This window comes from Denticeps clupeoides, chromosome 17, assembly GCF_900700375.1.
Source record: "Denticeps clupeoides chromosome 17, fDenClu1.1, whole genome shotgun sequence".
Classification (NCBI taxonomy): Eukaryota; Metazoa; Chordata; class Actinopteri; order Clupeiformes; family Denticipitidae; genus Denticeps; species Denticeps clupeoides.
Window position 1 is genome coordinate 10,844,009 of NC_041723.1, and position 18,719 is coordinate 10,862,727.

Consider the following 18,719-nt stretch of genomic DNA (forward strand, 5'->3'; position numbering starts at 1 on the left):
TTAGTTGGCTGCAATGGTTTGGTCCATCCAGGCCCGCAGCTCAGTGACACGCGCATAAACCCCTGGAGAGGAGGTCGAGCAAGTACTGCTTCCCCAAGACACAATGCCAACGAGAGACCAGACACCAGACCTCTGGCAAACCAGAGGGCCACCAGAGTCACCCTGCAATTAAAATATATTGTGTGTTACACCCATGAACGTCTGTTCCTGTAATTAAAGACTGGCAGCTCTGGGTCGAACATAGACTCTCTCACCATGCAAGAAGAAGCTCCATCAGCTCCAGCACAGATCATGACATCACTTATGCTGCTGCCCCAGTAGGTCTTGCACTCAGTGTTGGTCAGAAGAGGAAGAGCTGCCTGCTGCAGACGGGGAGGCGTGTTTCCAGCTAAGACAAGAGACTCGTTTGAAAACGCAGAGAGTAAAACATGATGAGAAAAAACCTTTTTTACCATTGTATCTGGTCAGACCCCAGCCGCTAGTGACGCACATCATGCCTCCAGGGAAGTTGTCACCAGTGTTGGCGACGCAAACTGGAGACACTTGAGCACTTAAGCGAGCAGGAGTGGCCAGCTTGATGAGCGTGATGTCATTCTCGATAGTGTAACTGTTGTACTGGGGGTGTTTGAAGACCTTAGTTGTGAAGAGCAAACAATTAGTTGTGTACAGTACTGTGTAGACGCTTTAGGCAGGAGTGAAACTATTGAAAGGAAGATCTTCTCAACAGTAACTTAAGGAATTAATCAGGAAGGTGAAATCTCATGACTGTCTTATTAGAAAGTGAACGTGGCAATGAGTTCACTTAATTTGACAAATATTTTAGAAATATTTTTAGAGGTCTGTGGGTCTCCCCGAACTGAAAATAGGAATTGTGTGGATTTTCAGAGTCTCTCTCTTTAGACACATAATGTCGCTGTTTAATAAAATAAGGAAATATCGCAATAAATAGTTTGGTAAATCAATAACTGATCAATGTTTGACAGGGTTGTATTGGTCTTGCTAATCAGTCGTTCCTGATACTATCACATTTTCCATTTCTTCCCTCAGAATGCTTGGATGAAACAGTCTGTAACGGGATTGAGTAACGTGAGGGTTTTTGATTTACAGGAGATTTTTTTTTATAATGACACATCAATGGCCTAAGGGTGGGTAATTATACTGTATACTGTAATCTGTGAGCAAACCTTGCCGATGCTCAACGTCTGGATGTTCTCAGAGTTGGAGGAGCGGTCGTGCTCTCCTAAGATCACTCGGTCAGATGTTCTAGAACCCACAACGAGTTGTTTTATCAACTGGACATCCATGCTTGACAGTAAGAAACAGTGTTCTGACACAGAGATGTGTTTCCTACCTGAGAGTGCAGTGAGCAGCAGTCACAACCCAGTTCTCATTAATCAAGGAACCACCACAGAAATGGAACCCAGTGTAATCCTACAAGAATTCAAATGATTCAGTAGCAACTAAAACAAAAATATCATTGTCGCCATCAAAAAACAAAGATATCGAGGTTAATATTTGGACATGGCGGCACATCATACCTGCAGTGAGGCTTGCCAGGGCCAGGAGTGGGGCACAGCCTCCTCACCATTCACAATCCTTCCGTAACCGGTGATAACAGGAGGGATGGCTGGCACTCCACAGCCTGAAACAATAAAAAACAACAACATTGGTATAGCCCATGTTAATATTTTTCACGCCTTGGCACTTGTAATGCGTATAATATTGTGTTCCAAGTTCTTCTTCCTGGCCATACCATAAGCTGCTCCGAGAAAGGCCAGGAAAGGCAGGATCCACAGGAAGGCCATGATTTCAGCTATGCTGCACCCATTGATGCCACAGTATTTATAATGTTCCGCTCATTGAAAGTGTACATGAGTGCCAGAAGACAGTCCCAGCTGCAGTGATGATGATAACACAAAAGATTTTCCCCCGGGGAGAGATTAGTGTGTTCACTGAAAACATGGGCATCTTTTATTAAGGATATTTGTCTTCCATTGTTCAGGTAACAAGAAAGGCTGAGGTTAATGTTCAAGGTTAATCATAAAAGGGGTTCATGGGACTCATGGACGTCTATGTGACGTGTGCATATCCTGGTTGTAATCAGAAATATTGTATCATTACAATAACATCTTTATAATGTAATGCCTTTCTGCACAATTTTCTGCTCAAATAGTCCATATATATTTAGTTCATATATATATATATATGAAATATATATATATATGAATCAATATATATATATTGATATATTCTCCATATATATTAATAAGATGTATGATCTGTTATGTAACCGAATAGAAATATTAACAAGTAAAGTATTAACATTGTAGTATATACTAGTTTTTTTAGCCACTATTCTTTACACTTCTTGAAGTTTTAATTTCCGTTCTATTTAGTTCTTTTGGTTTTAATGGGCTTACATTCTGGCTTTAAATAGATCAAATAATATTTCCGCAATGGAAAGAAGAGATTCCACTATCAGCAAATTTGCACAAGCCAGCATGGATGTTCCCAGTATTTTTGATAAGGAAAAGTTTAAGGGAGTTTAATTTAGAGGCATGTTTTTTTTTTTCCAGAGCAACACTTTCTCCCTTCAATTCCACCCAAGTCTCTCACAGAAATAGTAAACAATTTATTTAGTCTTTTATAAGACTGACTGCTGAATTTTTTTAACTTAAATTTTTTTTTAATAAATATATGAATCTGCAGTAAACAGATTTTTAAAGCCATCCAACCGAGACTTTACTGAGTAAATGTTCATGATAATCAGTCTTTTTAAAGGATGCATTTTGGATCATGTCCTTATTTGTGGTGGCTCTGAGCACCTGTGAGTGACAGCGTTTCTCCCACCTCCATATGCAGGTGGGATTCCACTTGGGTTTGTTTCACAGGTGGGATATTCTCAGTACGTTTTTCAACCACATACAGCAACTGCAACTCGACTACAACGTTAAAAAGTGCTACAGATTTGGCCGTGGATCTTCTTTTGAATGAGCTGTGTATGTACATTCTATTCTACTGCTATATATTCATCATGGTGCAATTTTGTTTGTTTAAAAATAATTGTCAGTGACTTTTACTTTTTTAATCATTAGGTCTAGAATAGTATTTTAAAAACTGTAACAATACACTCATTTTTAGTTGAGATAATTACAGTGTTGTTAACAGAAGCAAAGCAGATGAAGACCATGGATCTTCAAATCTTATATTGTCTTGCCTTTGCTGGTGTTGTTTATGGTATGGGCACTTCATTACATGAATCTGCATGTATAAATAAACTCAAGATACTGAATATGACAGAAAATGCTGAATCGTTATTTACATGTTTCAGGTTGTGGGGTACCAGCCATCCCTCCTGTGATCAGTGGATATGGGAGGATTGTAAACGGTGAGGAGGCTGTACCCCACTCCTGGCCCTGGCAGGTTTCTCTGCAGGTGAGATACCCCCACATCCAGGCAGTGTATAGTTGTGGGCTAATTCTGGTTTTCAATGCCACCTAGGATGACACCGGTTTCCATTTCTGTGGCGGTTCCCTGATCAATGACAACTGGGTGGTGACTGCTGCTCACTGCGATGTCACGTATGGAACAATACCAAATTTCCTTCGCTGGACTGTCACACTCTTTTCGTTAATGAATTACTGCTTGTGGGTTCCAGGATGACCGACCATGTGATCCTGGGAGAGCATGACCGTTCTTCCAGCTTTGAGGATATCCAGACTCTGAGCATTGACAAGGTTGGCAAAACAAATTCTGTCAGGATGGCTGGACATGGCGAGGAAGGAGGACGCATACGCACGATATCACAGGACAGGGGTTTAATACGTAACACACAGGACAGAGGAAACATATCCACACAATGACCCGACGGCGAACAGACACGAACAGGAAAGTTTTATACAATTCTATAATTATACAACAGGTGAACACAATCAGGAAATATTACACAAGACTAACATGAAACTCCGGACCCGGAGTAACTCCTGCCGGATCGCATCATGACAAATTTATTTGCGTGATCTAAATCAATGTACAGCGGTTGATCTTCATTTCTAGCTGCAAGGACATTGGGTTCTCTTAAATATGGTTCGCATCATACATGCATGAACTCGTCCACTGAAGTGTGTAGCAAAAATGTGGGGGTGGCATTTGGACATGCCCCAAATTTACTGCAATCTGCCTCTTCAAAAGAAATGTATTCCATTTTCCACGCTGAAGGTTTTCCAACACCCCCAGTACAACGGTCAGACCCTCCTCAACGACGTCACACTTCTCAAGCTGGCTACACCTGCCCGGTTAAACCTTCACGTGTCTCCTGTCTGTGTGGCCAGTGCTGATCACAGCTTCACTGGTGATACCACATGTGTCACTTCTGGCTGGGGTCTGACCAATTATAATGGTAATTAAATTAAATATTAACCACATATCATTTCAATTTTACTGGGAAAGGGAATTGGGGCCAATCCACTGATCGTCATCTTAAATGCAATGAATGCAGGGATGGGTATTAGTTATAAAAACTCAATTGTGACCAATATGCAAAATGATCAGGGCTGAAAACTTTAAGCTAATGAGCTATAGGTGATTTCTAAAAACAAACACTTAATAACATTTTCAACTTTTTTATTCTAAACTTATTTTATGATAATCACAGAAGAAAGACTATGTTATTATGACACCACTGTAATATTACGCATTTGACTGTTAAAAGAATAACATTTCGAGGTATACTGTAGCTATGGCCTCACAGGGTAGGCAGCAGCCGAAAGAAGTGGCTTCTCGTATTTCCCATCACTTGGGCATTCTTAATGGTGTCATAATGACCCTTTGCGACAAAACTTTTCTCCTTAATAATACCAAAGGGGCGCTCTGTTTTCAACTGGATCTGCAGCTTCTGTAGCATACGTCATTGACCACAGACGGGCGTTCTGGTTGCGTTATTTCCCCCTCTCAGACCCCGACACGCCCGCACATCTGCAGCAAGTGGCTCTACCTCTCCTGACCAACGCTGAATGCAGGAACTACTGGGGTGACCAGATTACTCCTCTCGTGATCTGTGCTGGTGCTGCTGGAGCCTCCTCTTGCATAGTAAGAATGTGTCCTCTGCATTGAGGATGCAGCGGGCATCCATGAAAGGCGCCCGGGGAGCAGTGTGTGGTGACGGTACTTTGCTCAGTAAATCCAGAACATTGCCGGTTTGGTATTCGAATGGGCAACTTTCCGATTGCGGGTCCGCTTCCCTACCTCCAAGGCTAACCGCTGCCTCACTGCGTAAGAATACTTTGCAGTGGTGGCCTAGCGGGTAAGGAAGCGGACTCGTAACTGAAGGGTTGTGGGTTCTAATCCCCCTCAGCCGCTGAGGTCCCCTTAAGCGAAGGTGCCGTCCCCTCACCGCTCTCTCTGGACGGAAGACACGTTTGTGTAGATGGAAAAACATACTGTGTATATGATCTTTTTTTTATGCAGTATGACTCTGGTGGCCCTCTGGTGTGTGAGAAGGATGGAATATGGACCTTGGTTGGTGTTGTGTCGTGGGGAACCAGTAACTGCTCTCCCGCTGCACCTGGAGTTTATTCACATGTCGCCAAGATGCGCGCTTGGATGGATGAAACGACTGCTGCAAACTAAACATTTACATTTACAGCATTTATCAGACGCCCTTATCCAGAGCGACTTAAAATCAGTAGTTACAGGGACAGTCACCCTGGAGCAACTTAGGGTTAAGTGTCTTGCTCAGGGACACAATGGTAGTAAGTGGGATTTGAACCTGGGTCTTCTGGTTCATAGGCGAGTGTGTTAACCACTAGGCTACTACCACCCTAAACCTTCTAAGCCATTTATGAAAAAGAAGTACAGCCCTGTATTTTGAGAAATATTTGCAATAAAAGACCAGGACCAAATCTATGCCATTTCACTTATTTTGTCATTTGTGGTAAATTGTCAGGAGACAATTGGAATTGAACAAGAAAAACCCGTAAGAGATTCCACCAAGAACTGAAGTCAGGATTTTCAGGGGTTTGTTGTTGATTGAAGGCTACACTAGCAATGACAATGTTGTAATATTGTAATCAGAGTTGGGGAGTAACAAGCTGCATGTGACATTGTTACGTAATTTGCTACGTTACTGTAGGAAAATGTGTCATTTAATTACAGTCACATATTGAAATATTCATGATTACATTTTAATATTGAGTTCCAAACCTTGGTGATACGTTCAGATGTTGGAGCTGGACTGTCTGCATGATGTATCCTGTTTCCACCTAAAGCATCACTAAAAAGTGAAAGCACTTTGTCAGTCGATCGTGAAGTCGTTCTCATTCAGAGTGGGAAAGAGGGTCACTTTTTGTCCATAAGTGTTATACATGCAAGGCGAGGCTTTACTGAAGGAGCGGCATTTCAAAACGATGCATGATACCCGTGTGAAAAGTCAGTTAGCAATTTTTACCAGGCCGATATGGTAGTCATGAACTTGCTAAAAACTAGACATCTTCCAAAGACTGCGATCTTGTATGGTAATGCAGGGTTAAACGCAGATTTCTCTCCAGTTTGGATGAAAGTGAAGTGATTGTCATTGTGAGACACTGCAGCACAGCACACGATGACACAACGAAACGTGTCTTCTGCATTTAACCATCACCCTGGTGAGCAGTGATGAAAAGCGCCAGGGGAGCAGTGTGTGGGGACGGTGCTTTGCTCAGTGGCACCTTGGCGACTAAGGAAATTCGAATCGGCAACCTTCTGATTACGGGTCCTCTTCCTTACTCGAAAAGGCCAACCACTGCCTGGCGTTGGCAGATCAGCTTGGAGTGTTTATCAGAAAGTTTTTTGGAGAGTGTTAAAATAGGAGCCAGAAAAGTGGACCAGATAAAAGGCGAGAAAGGTCCCACCGAGATTTGAACTCGGATCGCTGGATTCAGAGTCCAGAGTGCTGACCATTACACCATGGAACCGCCCACTGACACACACGCCCCGCGGCGCCCACACGTCAGTGCCCAAAACGTGCGTGTTGGCGGCAGAACGTCCAGGGTCTTCTTCACAAACGCCGCGTTCATGGCGGCTCGTCAGACGCGTTTTCTCTTTAATTCGCGCAAATGAATTCTGTTTCTGTCCGGAAGTCCGCGCTTTCGACGCGGTCCATTTTTGATGACGTCGACAGGGAGCGCACGTTGAAGTCGCAGATGAGCGTGAGCGGGCGTGTAAGATCACTTCAGCTAAGTTGGTGAGTTGCTGCGTTCAGCAGACACACGAACAGTCCTGATGCTCACGACGTGTTGAAGGAAAACGGGCGGACATCTGTAATGGCGTGTGGTCTGATCCGGTTCTCCTTTCTCCTTTTGCTGGATGTTTTTTCTAACCTGGATGGAGCAGAGGAGACTCTTCCATGCTGCCATATTTTTTCCACCAGGGAGTCAGAACACCATGTCAAAAGCAGGGCTGCTCTGTTTCCGCAATAAACTTGCTTTGGCACCGATGGTTCGTGTGGGGACCCTCCCCATGATCTTGAAAGATCTTGAAAGGGATTGTAATTGTGAGACATTGCAGCACAGCACACGGTGACACAACGAAATGTGTCCTCTGCTTTTAACCACCACCCTTGGTGAGCAGTGGGCAGCCGTGAGAGGTGGCCGGGGAGGAGCGTGTGGGGAAGCTGCCTTGCTCATGGTCACTACCTAAATATTAATACACATAGGCCTAATGCATAAAAACTCTACAAGCTGATGTCTAAACTATGAAAGATTGTCAAATATGAAAATGAATAATGAAATATTGATAGCCATACAATCAAATGACACAAGTTATCTGCTTAGCTGCTAATTGCTATGATAAACAGCACAAACTGGGCTTTTACTGGGAAATTAATTTTAAGTTTGTAAAATGTAAAATCTCATACTCACCTGAAAGTGTCACTTTTTTCACTCCAACTCCAGAGGCGAGAAGGTCTGCTTTAAGCAGGATGCTGGGAACTTTATCAGCCTCATGGGCTGCCAAACAGCAGAAAGTGCAGGTGGTGGAGGAGGTGAGAGGAGAGTTTTGGAGTGTTACTGTAGAGTTAGAGCCTTTGTTGTGTGTTAGAGTGGTTACTGTTGTTAGTTGTGGCTTTGTTGTGTATTTATATAGTCTCTCCATTCATGGTGTGTTGTCCTCCTGTGGATTGTTGTGCTGTTGTTGTATCTATATACAACAACAGCACAACAATCCACAGGAGGACAACACATATATACACACATATATATATATATATTATAGCATAGCACTCTATAGCAACAGATCCAAATAAACAATTAAACAATAAACTAAACAATTAAAAATTAAGAAAAGCCTTTTTAAAACATTCTGTGAAATGTAATTTTAAAAGAATGCAATTTCTGGTGAGGAATAAATTAGGACACCCCCACATATTATCCCACTTAAAATGGTTAAAATCGCACACAGCTGTATCACCACAGATGCATATGATCAGTACATAGTTACCCAGCATTGTAAAGGAGCCTCGCCCTGGTTAAACCTCAGATTAGTTTGGTGTGCTCCTGACTGTTGAAGTGTTGAAGTGAGCACCATGGTGACATCTAGAGAGCTGTCTGATGCCCTCAGAAAGAATGTAAAAGGAAAGCTGTTCTACTATGATAATTGGTGATGAAAATAAATTATGTTCAATAAGATGTACTTGTGTTTACCAACTGTTTATTCAGTTAAATAGCTGCATCCATGTTACCACGTCATGTTTGATGTGGTAATTTCACAGTTCGAAGACTCGTTCTCACCACCTACAGTGCAATTCGGCTAGGTATACATCCGCACTAAAATATCAAGGTGAAAGTCATCATAGTGTAGCGGTTCTTCTGCGTTGTGTAACTTTTTGATTTCGTTTCTTGAACCACAAATGATGCGCTGACACCCAAGAGATTTTCTGTGCAAAGTGTATTCTGTACAAAAAGCAAGGTCGCGTCAGAACATCGCGTCACACACCGCGTCTTTCTGCACCTCTCTACTCACGCCATGTGTCCCAAGAGAACTGAACATTATCATAAAGCATTCACAATTTACAATACTGCATTCCTGTACAAAAAGCAAGGTCGCGTCAGAACATCGCATCACACATCGCGTCATTCTGCACCTCTCTCTACAATATACAGTATTAAAAGAACATAAAAAATATTCACAAAATAACACACATGCAAAATATTCTTAATATGTACATAAATTAAAATGAAAGACATAACATTTTGCACACAAACCCCACGCACCTCTCACAGCTCACGCCATGTGTCCAAGAGACCTAAACCGGGTCTCAAAAACCAAATAAAAGTCTTTAGGAAAAAAAGAAATCTAGTGTAACCATTTAATATTTTTTTTTACCGATAAGAGTCTCACATTAACGCAGCACGTTAACGCCGATAACGGCCCACCACTACCTGTGTGTGTATATATGTGTGTGTGTGTGTGTGTGTGTATATATATTAGTGCTGGGCCATTATATATATATATACTCTAAAAAGTTGTGTGAATTAATGCCACATTTAAATAGCTGTATATAAATACCTCTCCATACATAATAGTAAGTTATATATAGGTAAATATGTATAATTACAAATTAAATAAAATTTTTAAAAATGAGTAAATGTATTTGTTAAATATGCACCTGTGGAAGGCACAGATGCTAAGTTCAACCCAAGGCACCTTATGCAGTAGATGATAAATATAGATTTAGTACTGTATATAATAGTGTTTTCAAACCTATCCTAGGGTTCAAGCGGCCAGAACCTATCATACAGCCAATCAACAAAATTTTTGATTATTCATCTCCAATGGAAAGCGAGACATCATACAGTGTTAGCTTTCCAGAATATAAATTAACTGTTTGTCCAGCAATCCATGATCCACCTTATGGGTACGCCTTTGAGACGATTGAAAAAAATGGCCACATGGTCTTCAAAGAGTCTTAGTGAAAAAGATGATTATCATAGAAAATATAATCATACAGAATATATTGACTTTATAACATATAATATTCACTATATAAACAGTTAGTCACAAATTGTCTAGAAGAGTCTCAAGTGGATGAGAGAGTATTACAAAGATCCACATTTTCTTTAGAATTCTACACACAACACCACATATTGACAAAGTTGAAAAAAAGTTTATTTTTTGGTTTAGGCAAATGTATTAAAAATAGTTAGGAAATCATGTAGGTACTATCATCTCTGCGATAAGGGTCGTGCTGCTGATCCAACTGTGGTGCCAGATGTTTACTGTAATGTCACCAGGTTGTGTTCAAATTATTTAATATGCTCCCTTAAAACATTTTAGTATCATTGCGTTAAATTCCAGATTTATTAATTGAGTTTTAATAAGTGTTAATGATATTAATGACAGGAAGAAGTACCAACTGCAAACGTTCAAGGCGGTGTCTTCGTGTCAGTGGGGCCACCTACAACGGTAATCTGGCATTCAAGTGTGAAAAGCCATTATAGTACCCCTCGCATCTCGTGAAAAGTATTGCTTTTAAACGAAATTAATGCTTGAGACTGTAGGGTGAAAAAAACACACTTAAAAAATAAGGATTCTGTTTTAAAGAAGCCTCTGGCTTCTGATGACTAATATCACATATTAACAAATTCTGTGAAACCTCACAATTTATATAGTTGGTGTCAAAAGGTAAAACACATACGTCTGGAAGTCTTTAAGTCATTGGTAAGTTTTGTCCATATATTTATTTGAAAAACAGAAATCCTATTGGTTTGTCTGCTGTTAGCACCAAAACCTTCAACTAAATAGTATTTATAGTTTTTAAATGTTTGTGTGGAGTATCGTGTGAAAACGGGTAAATGAGTCCCTCGCTAAAGAAGGTTTGTTCAGTAAAAAAGTGTGAGAAATAATTTTATTTCACCAGAGGAACAGATTGTGTTAAAACAGAGTGAACGTTAAAGAATGTTATAGGAATCATTCTCTAGAGACTGATTCCCTTTACATTCTTTAACATTCACTCTTCTTTAACTAGAAATATTTTCATTTATTTGAATACATATTTCTTTAAAATTACGGGTTTGTTTTAAAAGATCTTTGAAACTACATGTTGGGATTGTCAGATGGCTGGGAAGGCACAATCCATCAAAACATTTTGCCTCACATTCACAGGTCATCGATCATTTTTGACAAAGTATATGATACGACACCATGTTCTAGGTTAGCAGGACAGATTTTATGTTGCTAGAGCGTTGTAAGAATTTTTGAAGACTGAGCTGTCTGTGTTTGATGATGATGATATATGATTATGTATAAATTTGCTTTAGCTTTTAAGTTGGAATGATGTGGTCACTGGCCTTTCATAATATTAACACTCGTGAACTCGTGTTCAACACTTTTTTTTTTTTTTTTTTTTCAAAGAGAACATTGGTGAGGAATACCCGTATGAAAAGAAAATGGAAAAATCAGGAAAAAAAAAACTTTCCTTGAACAGAAATGACAAGTGAAGTGTATTTAGTTTTCAAATCCCATGAATCTCCCATGAAAGGCCTTAAATATTTATACATCATCATATATCATCATCAAACACAGAAAGCTCAAAGTCTTCAAAAATTCTTACAAAGCTCTGGGTCTGCAGTATTTACGGATACAAGATACTAGTAAACTTGTATACTTGACCAGTATCCTTAAATACTGTTCAATACCCAATAAAAAAAAGAAGCCTTTTTGGAAGACTTTCTGCAAGGTTTGGGAGTGTTTTAGAAGGAATTTGTGAGGTGCACATTACCTAACGGGGTTGATAAACACACACAGACATCGTTTACAATGATCCATCAAAAGCATTTATAAATATAAGAAAACAAGTTTAAAAGATTTACAATTATACCAAAAACATTAGTAAAATATCACACGTCATTTTCGACAAACTGAAAAGAACTGTCTAACTAACTGCAGCAGAGGAAAACTGCAATATGTATTATTATGTAAACGTTTGGTCTTATCTAGATCAAATACAAGTCACTAGTCACTGATTATTGTATAAAAGAAATGTTTCAGCAGTTCTATCCTACTTTAAAACTTCCAAAAATATACATTTTAAGCAGCAATGTAAACTTTCATTGTCGTACACACAAAAATTAAAACCAAAATACATATTTGCATGCATTATTGAAGGGACTGGGGCATTAAAACAAACTCCACTAGTTCATAAAAAACTAGTTCAACACTGAAGGATAAAATATGGCACATTGTGTCTGATCAATACAATAGAAAAAGACTAAAAGAATCATTTTACGTTGAGCTGCAGGTCTACATCGTGGTCTTCTCCACTCCTGAACTGGCCAAAGCCATTATCTTGTCTTCAGATCCTGATAAATTACAATCATATGTTTAAAATTTTTTGTAATTCTAAAGCAAATTAGTAATAAAGTCTAATAGTAATAAAGATCATACAGAGATTTGACAGTAAAACAAATTGCACATAATGTTTTGTATTCCATTCCCACATTTTTCCTTAATGTTTAAAAATGAGGTGGGTTCCAGGCTCACCCAGGTTAGCTGTAACCTTTTCAAACTGGCTCAGGGTAGAACTAGCATTCGTAGCCAGGAAAGCCTCGTCCTCTGCGCTCAGCTGGTGGAAAAGACAATGACATTTACAATGTTATTATAATGTCTCACCTCTTATATTCCTGCCGATTCACAGAATACCAATTTGCGGAATAATACATGGTCTTGCAAACAAAAGCCACCAAATGTCGGCCACTATCCGTGAAGTGCATGAATGAAAGCTCTTTCTGTCCAGTGATTGTTATTTATGGATTCACATGAAGTTATGTTGAATTACGTGCAGCCTATGCTGGAGTTACTATGTATACCGAGGGCCAAGACCCGGTGGGGTGACTGCTGGGTGGTCATCAGAGTCCTAAGAATACTCAATGGTAGGTCTGATTTTGGTCTGGTTTTTCATGCTCTCCACTATTCTGCTGATTATGATTGTGTGTTTTCTTGACTTCTAACATATTGCATGAACTGTCTATTATGATCAGATCAAATCTATATATAAAATGAGCAATCACCATCTTCGTAGTCTACAATAGATGCAATTTCTCTGGATCGCTCTGCATGTCTCACCTTCTCCCCCAGTTTTCTCACGGCAGTGAGGATTTCCACCTTCTGCTGAGTGTACATGTCCCGTGGGAGCTTGCCTACCATGACATCGCGGTCTAGCTACAGTGAGAAGACGACAGGCCTTTTCATCTCATCCCAAAATAGTTTAAACACAGATTTTTATAAAAGGGACCATGGACCATGTCCACTGACCTCAGCAAGCCTAGTCCTTAACTGTCCAGGCTGCTTCTTTGCAAAAAGACGGATAACTTCAGGCGTCTTGAATGCTTGGCTGATGGCTGCTTGAATTGCCTGTAGATTAAGAAAGAACTACGCTCAAAACGTTGTCTTAAACATGAACTAAGCGTTGCAGCTTCGCTCACCAATTGCATTCCTCCAAGTTCATCAACCAGAGTCATGTTCCCTGACATGATCTTCTCCAGAGACTCTTTAAATTCACTCAGCTGCTCCAAAGTCTCGCTTTTGGTCTCCTCATATTCGGCCTCATCCATTTCCTCTCTGCAGATCAAGACATGCATGCGTTACGGCTACATATTGCATTCCCTGCACCAGCGTCACCTCCACAAAATTACCTGCACTCTTCCAGGTCCTGAAGCTGCTGCATCAGTCGGTCAAGTTGTTCCTCCATCTTTTGTTTTAGTTTTCCAGTTTCGGACTTTCCACGAGAAGCCATGCTTCCTGTCCCAGCCCACAAACAGAAATTAGCATGTTTTAAAACAGCTTAGATTCCCGTGTTTTAGGTCTGATCTACAGCACCATCTGAAATTGGTGGTAGTAGCCTAGTGGGTAACACACGATCTTATGAATCAGAAGACCCCATGTGTCTCCAGCGTGAGACTGTCCCTGTAAGTACTGATTGCATGTCGCTTTGGATAAGGGCGTCTGATAAAATGCTGTAAATGTAAATGAAGCTGCAGAATTCCCACTTTCCTGATCTGATCTACAGCATCGTCTGATATCCTGGAATTCCCACTTTCCTGGTTTGATCTACAGCATCGTCTGATATCCTGGAATTCCCACTTTCCTGATCTGATCTACAGCATCGTCTGATATCCTGGAATTCCCATTTTCCTGGTTTGATCTACAGCATCGTCTGAAGCCGCAGAATTCCCACTTTCCTGATCTGATCTACAGCATCGTCTGATATCCTGGAATTCCCATTTTCCTGGTTTGATCTACAGCATCGTCTGAAGCCGCAGAATTCCCACTTTCCTGATCTGATCTACAGCATCGTCTGATATCCTGGAATTCCCACTTTCCTGGTTTGATCTACAGCATCGTCTGAAGCCGCAGAATTCCCACTTTCCTGATCTGATCTACAGCATCGTCTGAAGCCGCAGAATTCCCACTTTCCTGGTTTGATCTACAGCATCGTCTGAAGCCGCAGAATTGCCACTTTCCTGATTTTGATCTACAGCATCGTCTGAAGCCGCAGAATTCCCACTTTCCTGATCTGATCTACAGCATCGTCTGAAGCCGCAGAATTCCCACTTTCCTGGTTTGATCTACAGCATCGTCTGAAGCCGCAGAATTCCCACTTTCCTGATTTTGATCTACAGCATCGTCTGAAGCCGCAGAATTCCCACTTTTCTGATCTTATCTACAGCATCGTCTGATATCCTGGAATTCCCACTTTCCTGGTCTGATCTACAGCATCGTCTGAAGCCGCAGAATTTCCACTTTCCTGATCTGATCATCATATGAAACCGCCAGCTAACTAACCAATCACCTCGAACAAGGTATGACATTTGCATGAAGGAAGAAAGAAATTTGTTGGGTAAATTGTAGTTCCAATAGATCTGTAGTTAAGATACAGTGTAATCTTTTATTCTGTTTTCCTGAATAACTGGCTCGCTAGCTAGCTAGCTTGGTAACTTGTCGGGCTCAGCAACAAAGTCGCGTACAGCTGCTATTTCTGTCCATCCTTACCTTTTACTCGTCTCGAGGAGAACGTAAGACGGGGGAAAATTCCACAAGTGGTAGCTACATTAGCTACAAATCGTTCTGCTACACGGCAGCCCCGAAAAGAACCTCCTGTATGCGCGCAGTTTGCGCACACACGACACCCATGAACGTTGCCCCGGCGAGTGGGCGTGGCATTTCCGAAGCAGCAGGCCGCTCACGGGCAGCCTTGCAGAATGTATGTCCAATCGGAACGGGTTTTATTAGACCTCGGAGCCCAGGATCTTAAAGCTCAGGTTGGACCGGGATGCAGTACGGACTGGGTGCCGAAACGTTATCGTTTCTTCTCGGAACTCTTAACCGGCGTTGTTACTGCCAGTTTCCGTTCGTAAAGGTGGAGAAGCTTCCGTAATCCACGTGCCAGGACATGCCTGTAAAAACAGGAAGATGGATCCATCGGCAAAAGTAAAAGTTGTGCTCCTTGCTTGTGGCTCGTTCAATCCCATAACCAACATGCACCTGAGGATGTTTGAACTGGCCCGAGACCACCTTCAAGACGCAGGTAATGGGGAAATTCCACCGAAATCTCGGCTCTCCGGGAGGAAGCCGCCTGACTGGTGTCCTCCTGAACGTTCCAGGACGGTGCGATGTCGTAAAAGGCATCATCTCTCCGGTGGGTGACGCCTACCAGAAGAGAGGGCTCCTCGAAGCACAGCATCGCCTGAAAATGGCCCGGCTGGCCGCGGAAACCTCCGACTGGATTTCTGTGGATGGCTGGGAGTGTGTGCAGCCCGAGTGGGTGGAGACGTCGAAAGTGATGCGGTGAGCCGTCCTGTGTCACATGGCTGGTTCGGAGCATCGTGCGTCGTACAGTGTACACGATGTACACTACAGGCCAAAAGTTTGCACACACCTTGTCATTCAATGTGTTTTCTTTATTTTTCATTGGTAGATTCTCACTGAAGGCATCAAAACTATGAATGAACACATGTGGAGTTATGTACTTAACAAAAAGTGGAGACATAACTCCTCATGTGTTCATTCGTAGTTTTGATGCCTTCAGTGAGAATCTACCAATGAAAAATAAAGAAAACACATTGAATGACAAGGTGTGTGTCAAATGTTGGCCTGTAATGTACGAGCACGAACAACACCAGCAATCGGCAGGTCATGAAAATTGTCGTGTGCTTTGTCCTCACTGCGCATGTGCAAACGCTGCCTTTCTGCCCCACCCACAAACACCATCACTATCATGACTGGAACAACCGGGGGGGAAAAAAAGTATTTATGTATACGGAGAAATCAACTGAATAGTTTATCCTTTTTTAACCACTAAACTTTTTTTTATTTATTTATTTATTTATTTATTTTAATCAGACCCTTATCCAGAGCGGCTGGTAGAAGTGACAGGGACAATCCCCCCGGAGACACTCGGGGTTAAGGGTCAACCGCACTACATCTTTCTGTGCACAAAATGTCTTCATATTGCTCGTGTAGCGTGAGCAGTCCGGACCGTCGGACCATACAAACTGGGAAAAGCGAACAGTGTATGGCCAGCTTTATGGGGGTAGAAACGGTTTCTTTTTTTTCTTGATTTAACCAGGCATCATCATGCAGAGCTGATGACCTCAGATCTGGACCAGGTGGACGCGGAGAGGTCTGCCAAACGGAGGAAAGTGGAAGAAACTGAGAACATCTCCAGCTTCCAGAGTTTCAGTGACACTAGTGAAGGTATGACAGGGAACATGTAATCATAGTTTTCCATTTTGTCGAGGGTGTCTCACTGTGCAGATAATTTACTTCAATCTCATTTACAGCTTTTATTTAGTTTTACCATAGAAAGTGATTGTGTGACAAAAACACACAACAAACACACTGTGACACACAAAATGTGTTTGTCACCCTTAGTGAGCAGTGGGCAGCCATGCCAGGCGCCCGGGAGCAGTGTGTGGGGACGATACCTTGATGAAGGGGACAATAGTGGCACAACAAAGTTGGCCACCAATGACCTTAGAACATTTACATTTACAGCATATATCAGACGCCCTTATCCAGAGCGACTTACAATCAGTAGTTACAGGGACAGTTTCCCTGGAGCAAAGTGGGATTCGAACCTGGGTCTTGTGGTTCATAGGCGAGTGTTTTACCCACTAGGCTACTACCACCCATGAAGGCTGTTACACTGTGGTCATAAAAGGTTGGACATGGTCAGCAATAACTTGGCCTGTTCCTTGGACTTCAGCCAAGATGCCTTAATCCATTTAGCTGCTACCATGTGATTGGATGATTAGCTGTTTGTGTGCACAAGCAATTGCACAAGCGGCCGATGGGCGGATATATCTGTGTGTCTATCAGGCTTTCCCTGCAAAGTGATTGTTACTGTTATTGTCTTTTTGTATTGGCTGTTATCGTCAGAGGCAGGGAGGACGCAATGGAGGACGTGGTGCAGGATGAGGAATTGAGAGGTTGTGGAGAGCAATTGGAGTGTTTTTTTTGCTCTCAGGCAGGACGGAGGGCAGACGGCAAATCAAGTCTTTTTCAACCAGAAGTATCTTCTGTTTTGGCAGTCCGTGGGAAAACTAAAAGTACATGAAACTTTCTAATATCACTATGTAGCTGAACGACGATGCTCTCTGCGCCACATTTCCCTGCGGTTTTGTAACTGCACATTTTCACACATCCATTATTTGGCCCACCGTGTAAGTGAACGTCTAATGAACGTGTCTGCTGACTGTCGTTTCTCCTCCCAACAGGAAATGTGCGAATTCATAATATTTTGCCGATAAAAATGATCAAAAGAATCATAAAGAAAACCAATAAATTTTCTGTGACCGTTCTCTGTCTCCCGGCTGCACGCTCCTGACTCCGTTTTCTCGTTTCTCAGGTGAGATCGAGCTGAAGCTGCTGTGTGGGGCTGACGTCCTGGAATCCTTCGCCGTGCCCGGCCTGTGGAAGGAGGAGGACATCGAGGAGATCGTTGGACGCTATGGCCTGGTCTGCATCACGCGCAGTGGCAGCGACGCGCAGAAGATTATCAACCAGCTAGATGTTCTCTGGCGGAACCGCAAGAACATCCACGTGGTCCACGAGTGGGTGGCCAACGACATCTCCGCCACACACGTGCGGCGAGCTTTGCGCCGGAGGCAGAGTGTGCGCTACCTGCTGCCGGATGCGGTGATGCACTACATCCAGCAGCACGAGCTGTACAGTGCCGAGAGCGAACGGAAGAATGCTGGAGTCGTCCTGGCGCCTTTGCAGAGGTGCACCATGACCTTCTAGGTGAGGTGTAGTTCTGCGGTGGACACTGCTGCAGACAGAATTTTTTAAATAGAGGCTGTGTTTCCATAGTAGCCAAAGTAGTCATATCATATATTTTATGCCTGACAGGTAATCAATCATTTTAATGTGAGGCAAAATGTGTTTTAAAAAAAAAAAAAAGTTTCTCTGGTGAAATAAAACTATTCCATTGTTTTATGAACAAACCTTTTCTCCAGCGAGTGACTCATTTACGCATTTTTAGATGAAACGCCACGCGCAAACATTCAACAAACTATAAATTATATTTAGTTGAACCCCAACACACCACCCCCCATTTCACATAGTTTTAACACCTTTTGTTGCTATCAGCAGACAGACCAATAGGATTTCTGTTTTTCAAATAAATGGCCTATTTATTTGAGAGTTGTTGTTGTTGTTTATACCCAGGAAAAGTCGTCCGTTGTTAA

At 41.9% G+C, this 18,719-nt stretch overlaps 4 protein-coding genes and 1 non-coding gene across 6 annotated transcripts; 2 read left to right on the forward strand and 3 right to left on the reverse strand.

Annotated features, from left to right (window-relative positions):
* LOC114766649 (chymotrypsin A-like) lies at nucleotides 1-1,805 on the reverse strand. Its single transcript, XM_028957665.1, has 7 exons — nucleotides 1,754-1,805; nucleotides 1,539-1,642; nucleotides 1,352-1,431; nucleotides 1,185-1,263; nucleotides 453-633; nucleotides 255-388; nucleotides 1-162 (listed from the first exon to the last, which is right to left on the reverse strand). The coding sequence occupies exons 1-7, from the start codon at nucleotides 1,803-1,805 to the stop codon at nucleotides 1-3; spliced, it is 792 nt and encodes a 263-aa protein (XP_028813498.1).
* Nucleotides 1,806-3,188: 1,383 nt separating this feature from the next.
* On the forward strand, nucleotides 3,189-5,628 carry LOC114767200 (chymotrypsin A-like). The gene is made up of 7 exons (XM_028958782.1): nucleotides 3,189-3,237; nucleotides 3,332-3,435; nucleotides 3,502-3,581; nucleotides 3,659-3,737; nucleotides 4,219-4,399; nucleotides 4,955-5,088; nucleotides 5,467-5,628. Exons 1-7 carry the CDS (start codon nucleotides 3,189-3,191, stop codon nucleotides 5,626-5,628), a joined length of 789 nt encoding a protein of 262 aa, XP_028814615.1.
* A 1,250-nt stretch (nucleotides 5,629-6,878) lies between these two features.
* On the reverse strand, nucleotides 6,879-6,950 carry trnaq-cug (transfer RNA glutamine (anticodon CUG)). The gene has a single exon. It is a non-coding gene; the product is annotated as a tRNA-Gln (tRNA).
* Nucleotides 6,951-6,997: 47 nt separating this feature from the next.
* Nucleotides 6,998-18,476, forward strand: LOC114766647 (nicotinamide/nicotinic acid mononucleotide adenylyltransferase 1-like). Of its 2 annotated transcripts, XM_028957663.1 has the most exons (6): nucleotides 6,998-7,219; nucleotides 12,815-12,902; nucleotides 14,039-15,556; nucleotides 15,633-15,816; nucleotides 16,598-16,725; nucleotides 17,879-18,476. In XM_028957663.1, exons 3-6 carry the CDS (start codon nucleotides 15,442-15,444, stop codon nucleotides 18,271-18,273), a joined length of 822 nt encoding a protein of 273 aa, XP_028813496.1. In that variant the 5' UTR covers nucleotides 6,998-7,219; nucleotides 12,815-12,902; nucleotides 14,039-15,441; the 3' UTR covers nucleotides 18,274-18,476. The 2 variants fall into 2 exon arrangements, with proteins under 2 accessions (XP_028813496.1, XP_028813495.1); XM_028957662.1 differs by lacking the exon at nucleotides 6,998-7,219 and having other exon boundaries at nucleotides 11,646-15,556.
* Nucleotides 11,785-15,789, reverse strand: LOC114766650 (protein LZIC). The gene is made up of 7 exons (XM_028957666.1): nucleotides 15,022-15,789; nucleotides 13,665-13,770; nucleotides 13,455-13,590; nucleotides 13,285-13,383; nucleotides 13,096-13,191; nucleotides 12,514-12,595; nucleotides 11,785-12,332 (listed from the first exon to the last, which is right to left on the reverse strand). The coding sequence occupies exons 2-7, from the start codon at nucleotides 13,763-13,765 to the stop codon at nucleotides 12,274-12,276; spliced, it is 573 nt and encodes a 190-aa protein (XP_028813499.1). The 5' UTR covers nucleotides 13,766-13,770; nucleotides 15,022-15,789; the 3' UTR covers nucleotides 11,785-12,273.
* Nucleotides 18,477-18,719: the final 243 nt, after the last annotated feature.

Excerpts from the sequence above, each read along its gene's own strand:
- LOC114766649 (XM_028957665.1), bottom strand. The coding sequence starts at position 1,805 with ATGGCCTTCCTGTGGATCCTGCCTTTCCTGGCCTTTCTCGGAGCAGCT. Across the intron at positions 1,432-1,538 it reads CCTGGCAAGCCTCACTGCAG|GATTACACTGGGTTCCATTT; the intron begins GTATGATGTGCC and ends GAATTCTTGTAG. Across the intron at positions 389-452 it reads GGGTCTGACCAGATACAATG|CTGGAAACACGCCTCCCCGT; the intron begins GTAAAAAAGGTT and ends CTCTTGTCTTAG.
- LOC114766650 (XM_028957666.1), bottom strand. The coding sequence starts at position 13,765 with ATGGCTTCTCGTGGAAAGTCCGAAACTGGAAAACTAAAACAAAAGATG. Across the intron at positions 13,384-13,454 it reads AACTTGGAGGAATGCAATTG|GCAATTCAAGCAGCCATCAG; the intron begins GTGAGCGAAGCT and ends CTTAATCTACAG. Across the intron at positions 12,596-13,095 it reads TGAGAAAACTGGGGGAGAAG|CTGAGCGCAGAGGACGAGGC; the intron begins GTGAGACATGCA and ends CTTTTCCACCAG.
- LOC114767200 (XM_028958782.1), top strand. The coding sequence starts at position 3,189 with ATGGATCTTCAAATCTTATATTGTCTTGCCTTTGCTGGTGTTGTTTAT. Across the intron at positions 3,238-3,331 it reads CTTTGCTGGTGTTGTTTATG|GTTGTGGGGTACCAGCCATC; the intron begins GTATGGGCACTT and ends TACATGTTTCAG. Across the intron at positions 3,436-3,501 it reads CCTGGCAGGTTTCTCTGCAG|GATGACACCGGTTTCCATTT; the intron begins GTGAGATACCCC and ends AATGCCACCTAG.
- LOC114766647 (XM_028957663.1), top strand. The coding sequence starts at position 15,442 with ATGGATCCATCGGCAAAAGTAAAAGTTGTGCTCCTTGCTTGTGGCTCG. Across the intron at positions 15,557-15,632 it reads AGACCACCTTCAAGACGCAG|GACGGTGCGATGTCGTAAAA; the intron begins GTAATGGGGAAA and ends TGAACGTTCCAG. Across the intron at positions 16,726-17,878 it reads TTTCAGTGACACTAGTGAAG|GTGAGATCGAGCTGAAGCTG; the intron begins GTATGACAGGGA and ends CTCGTTTCTCAG.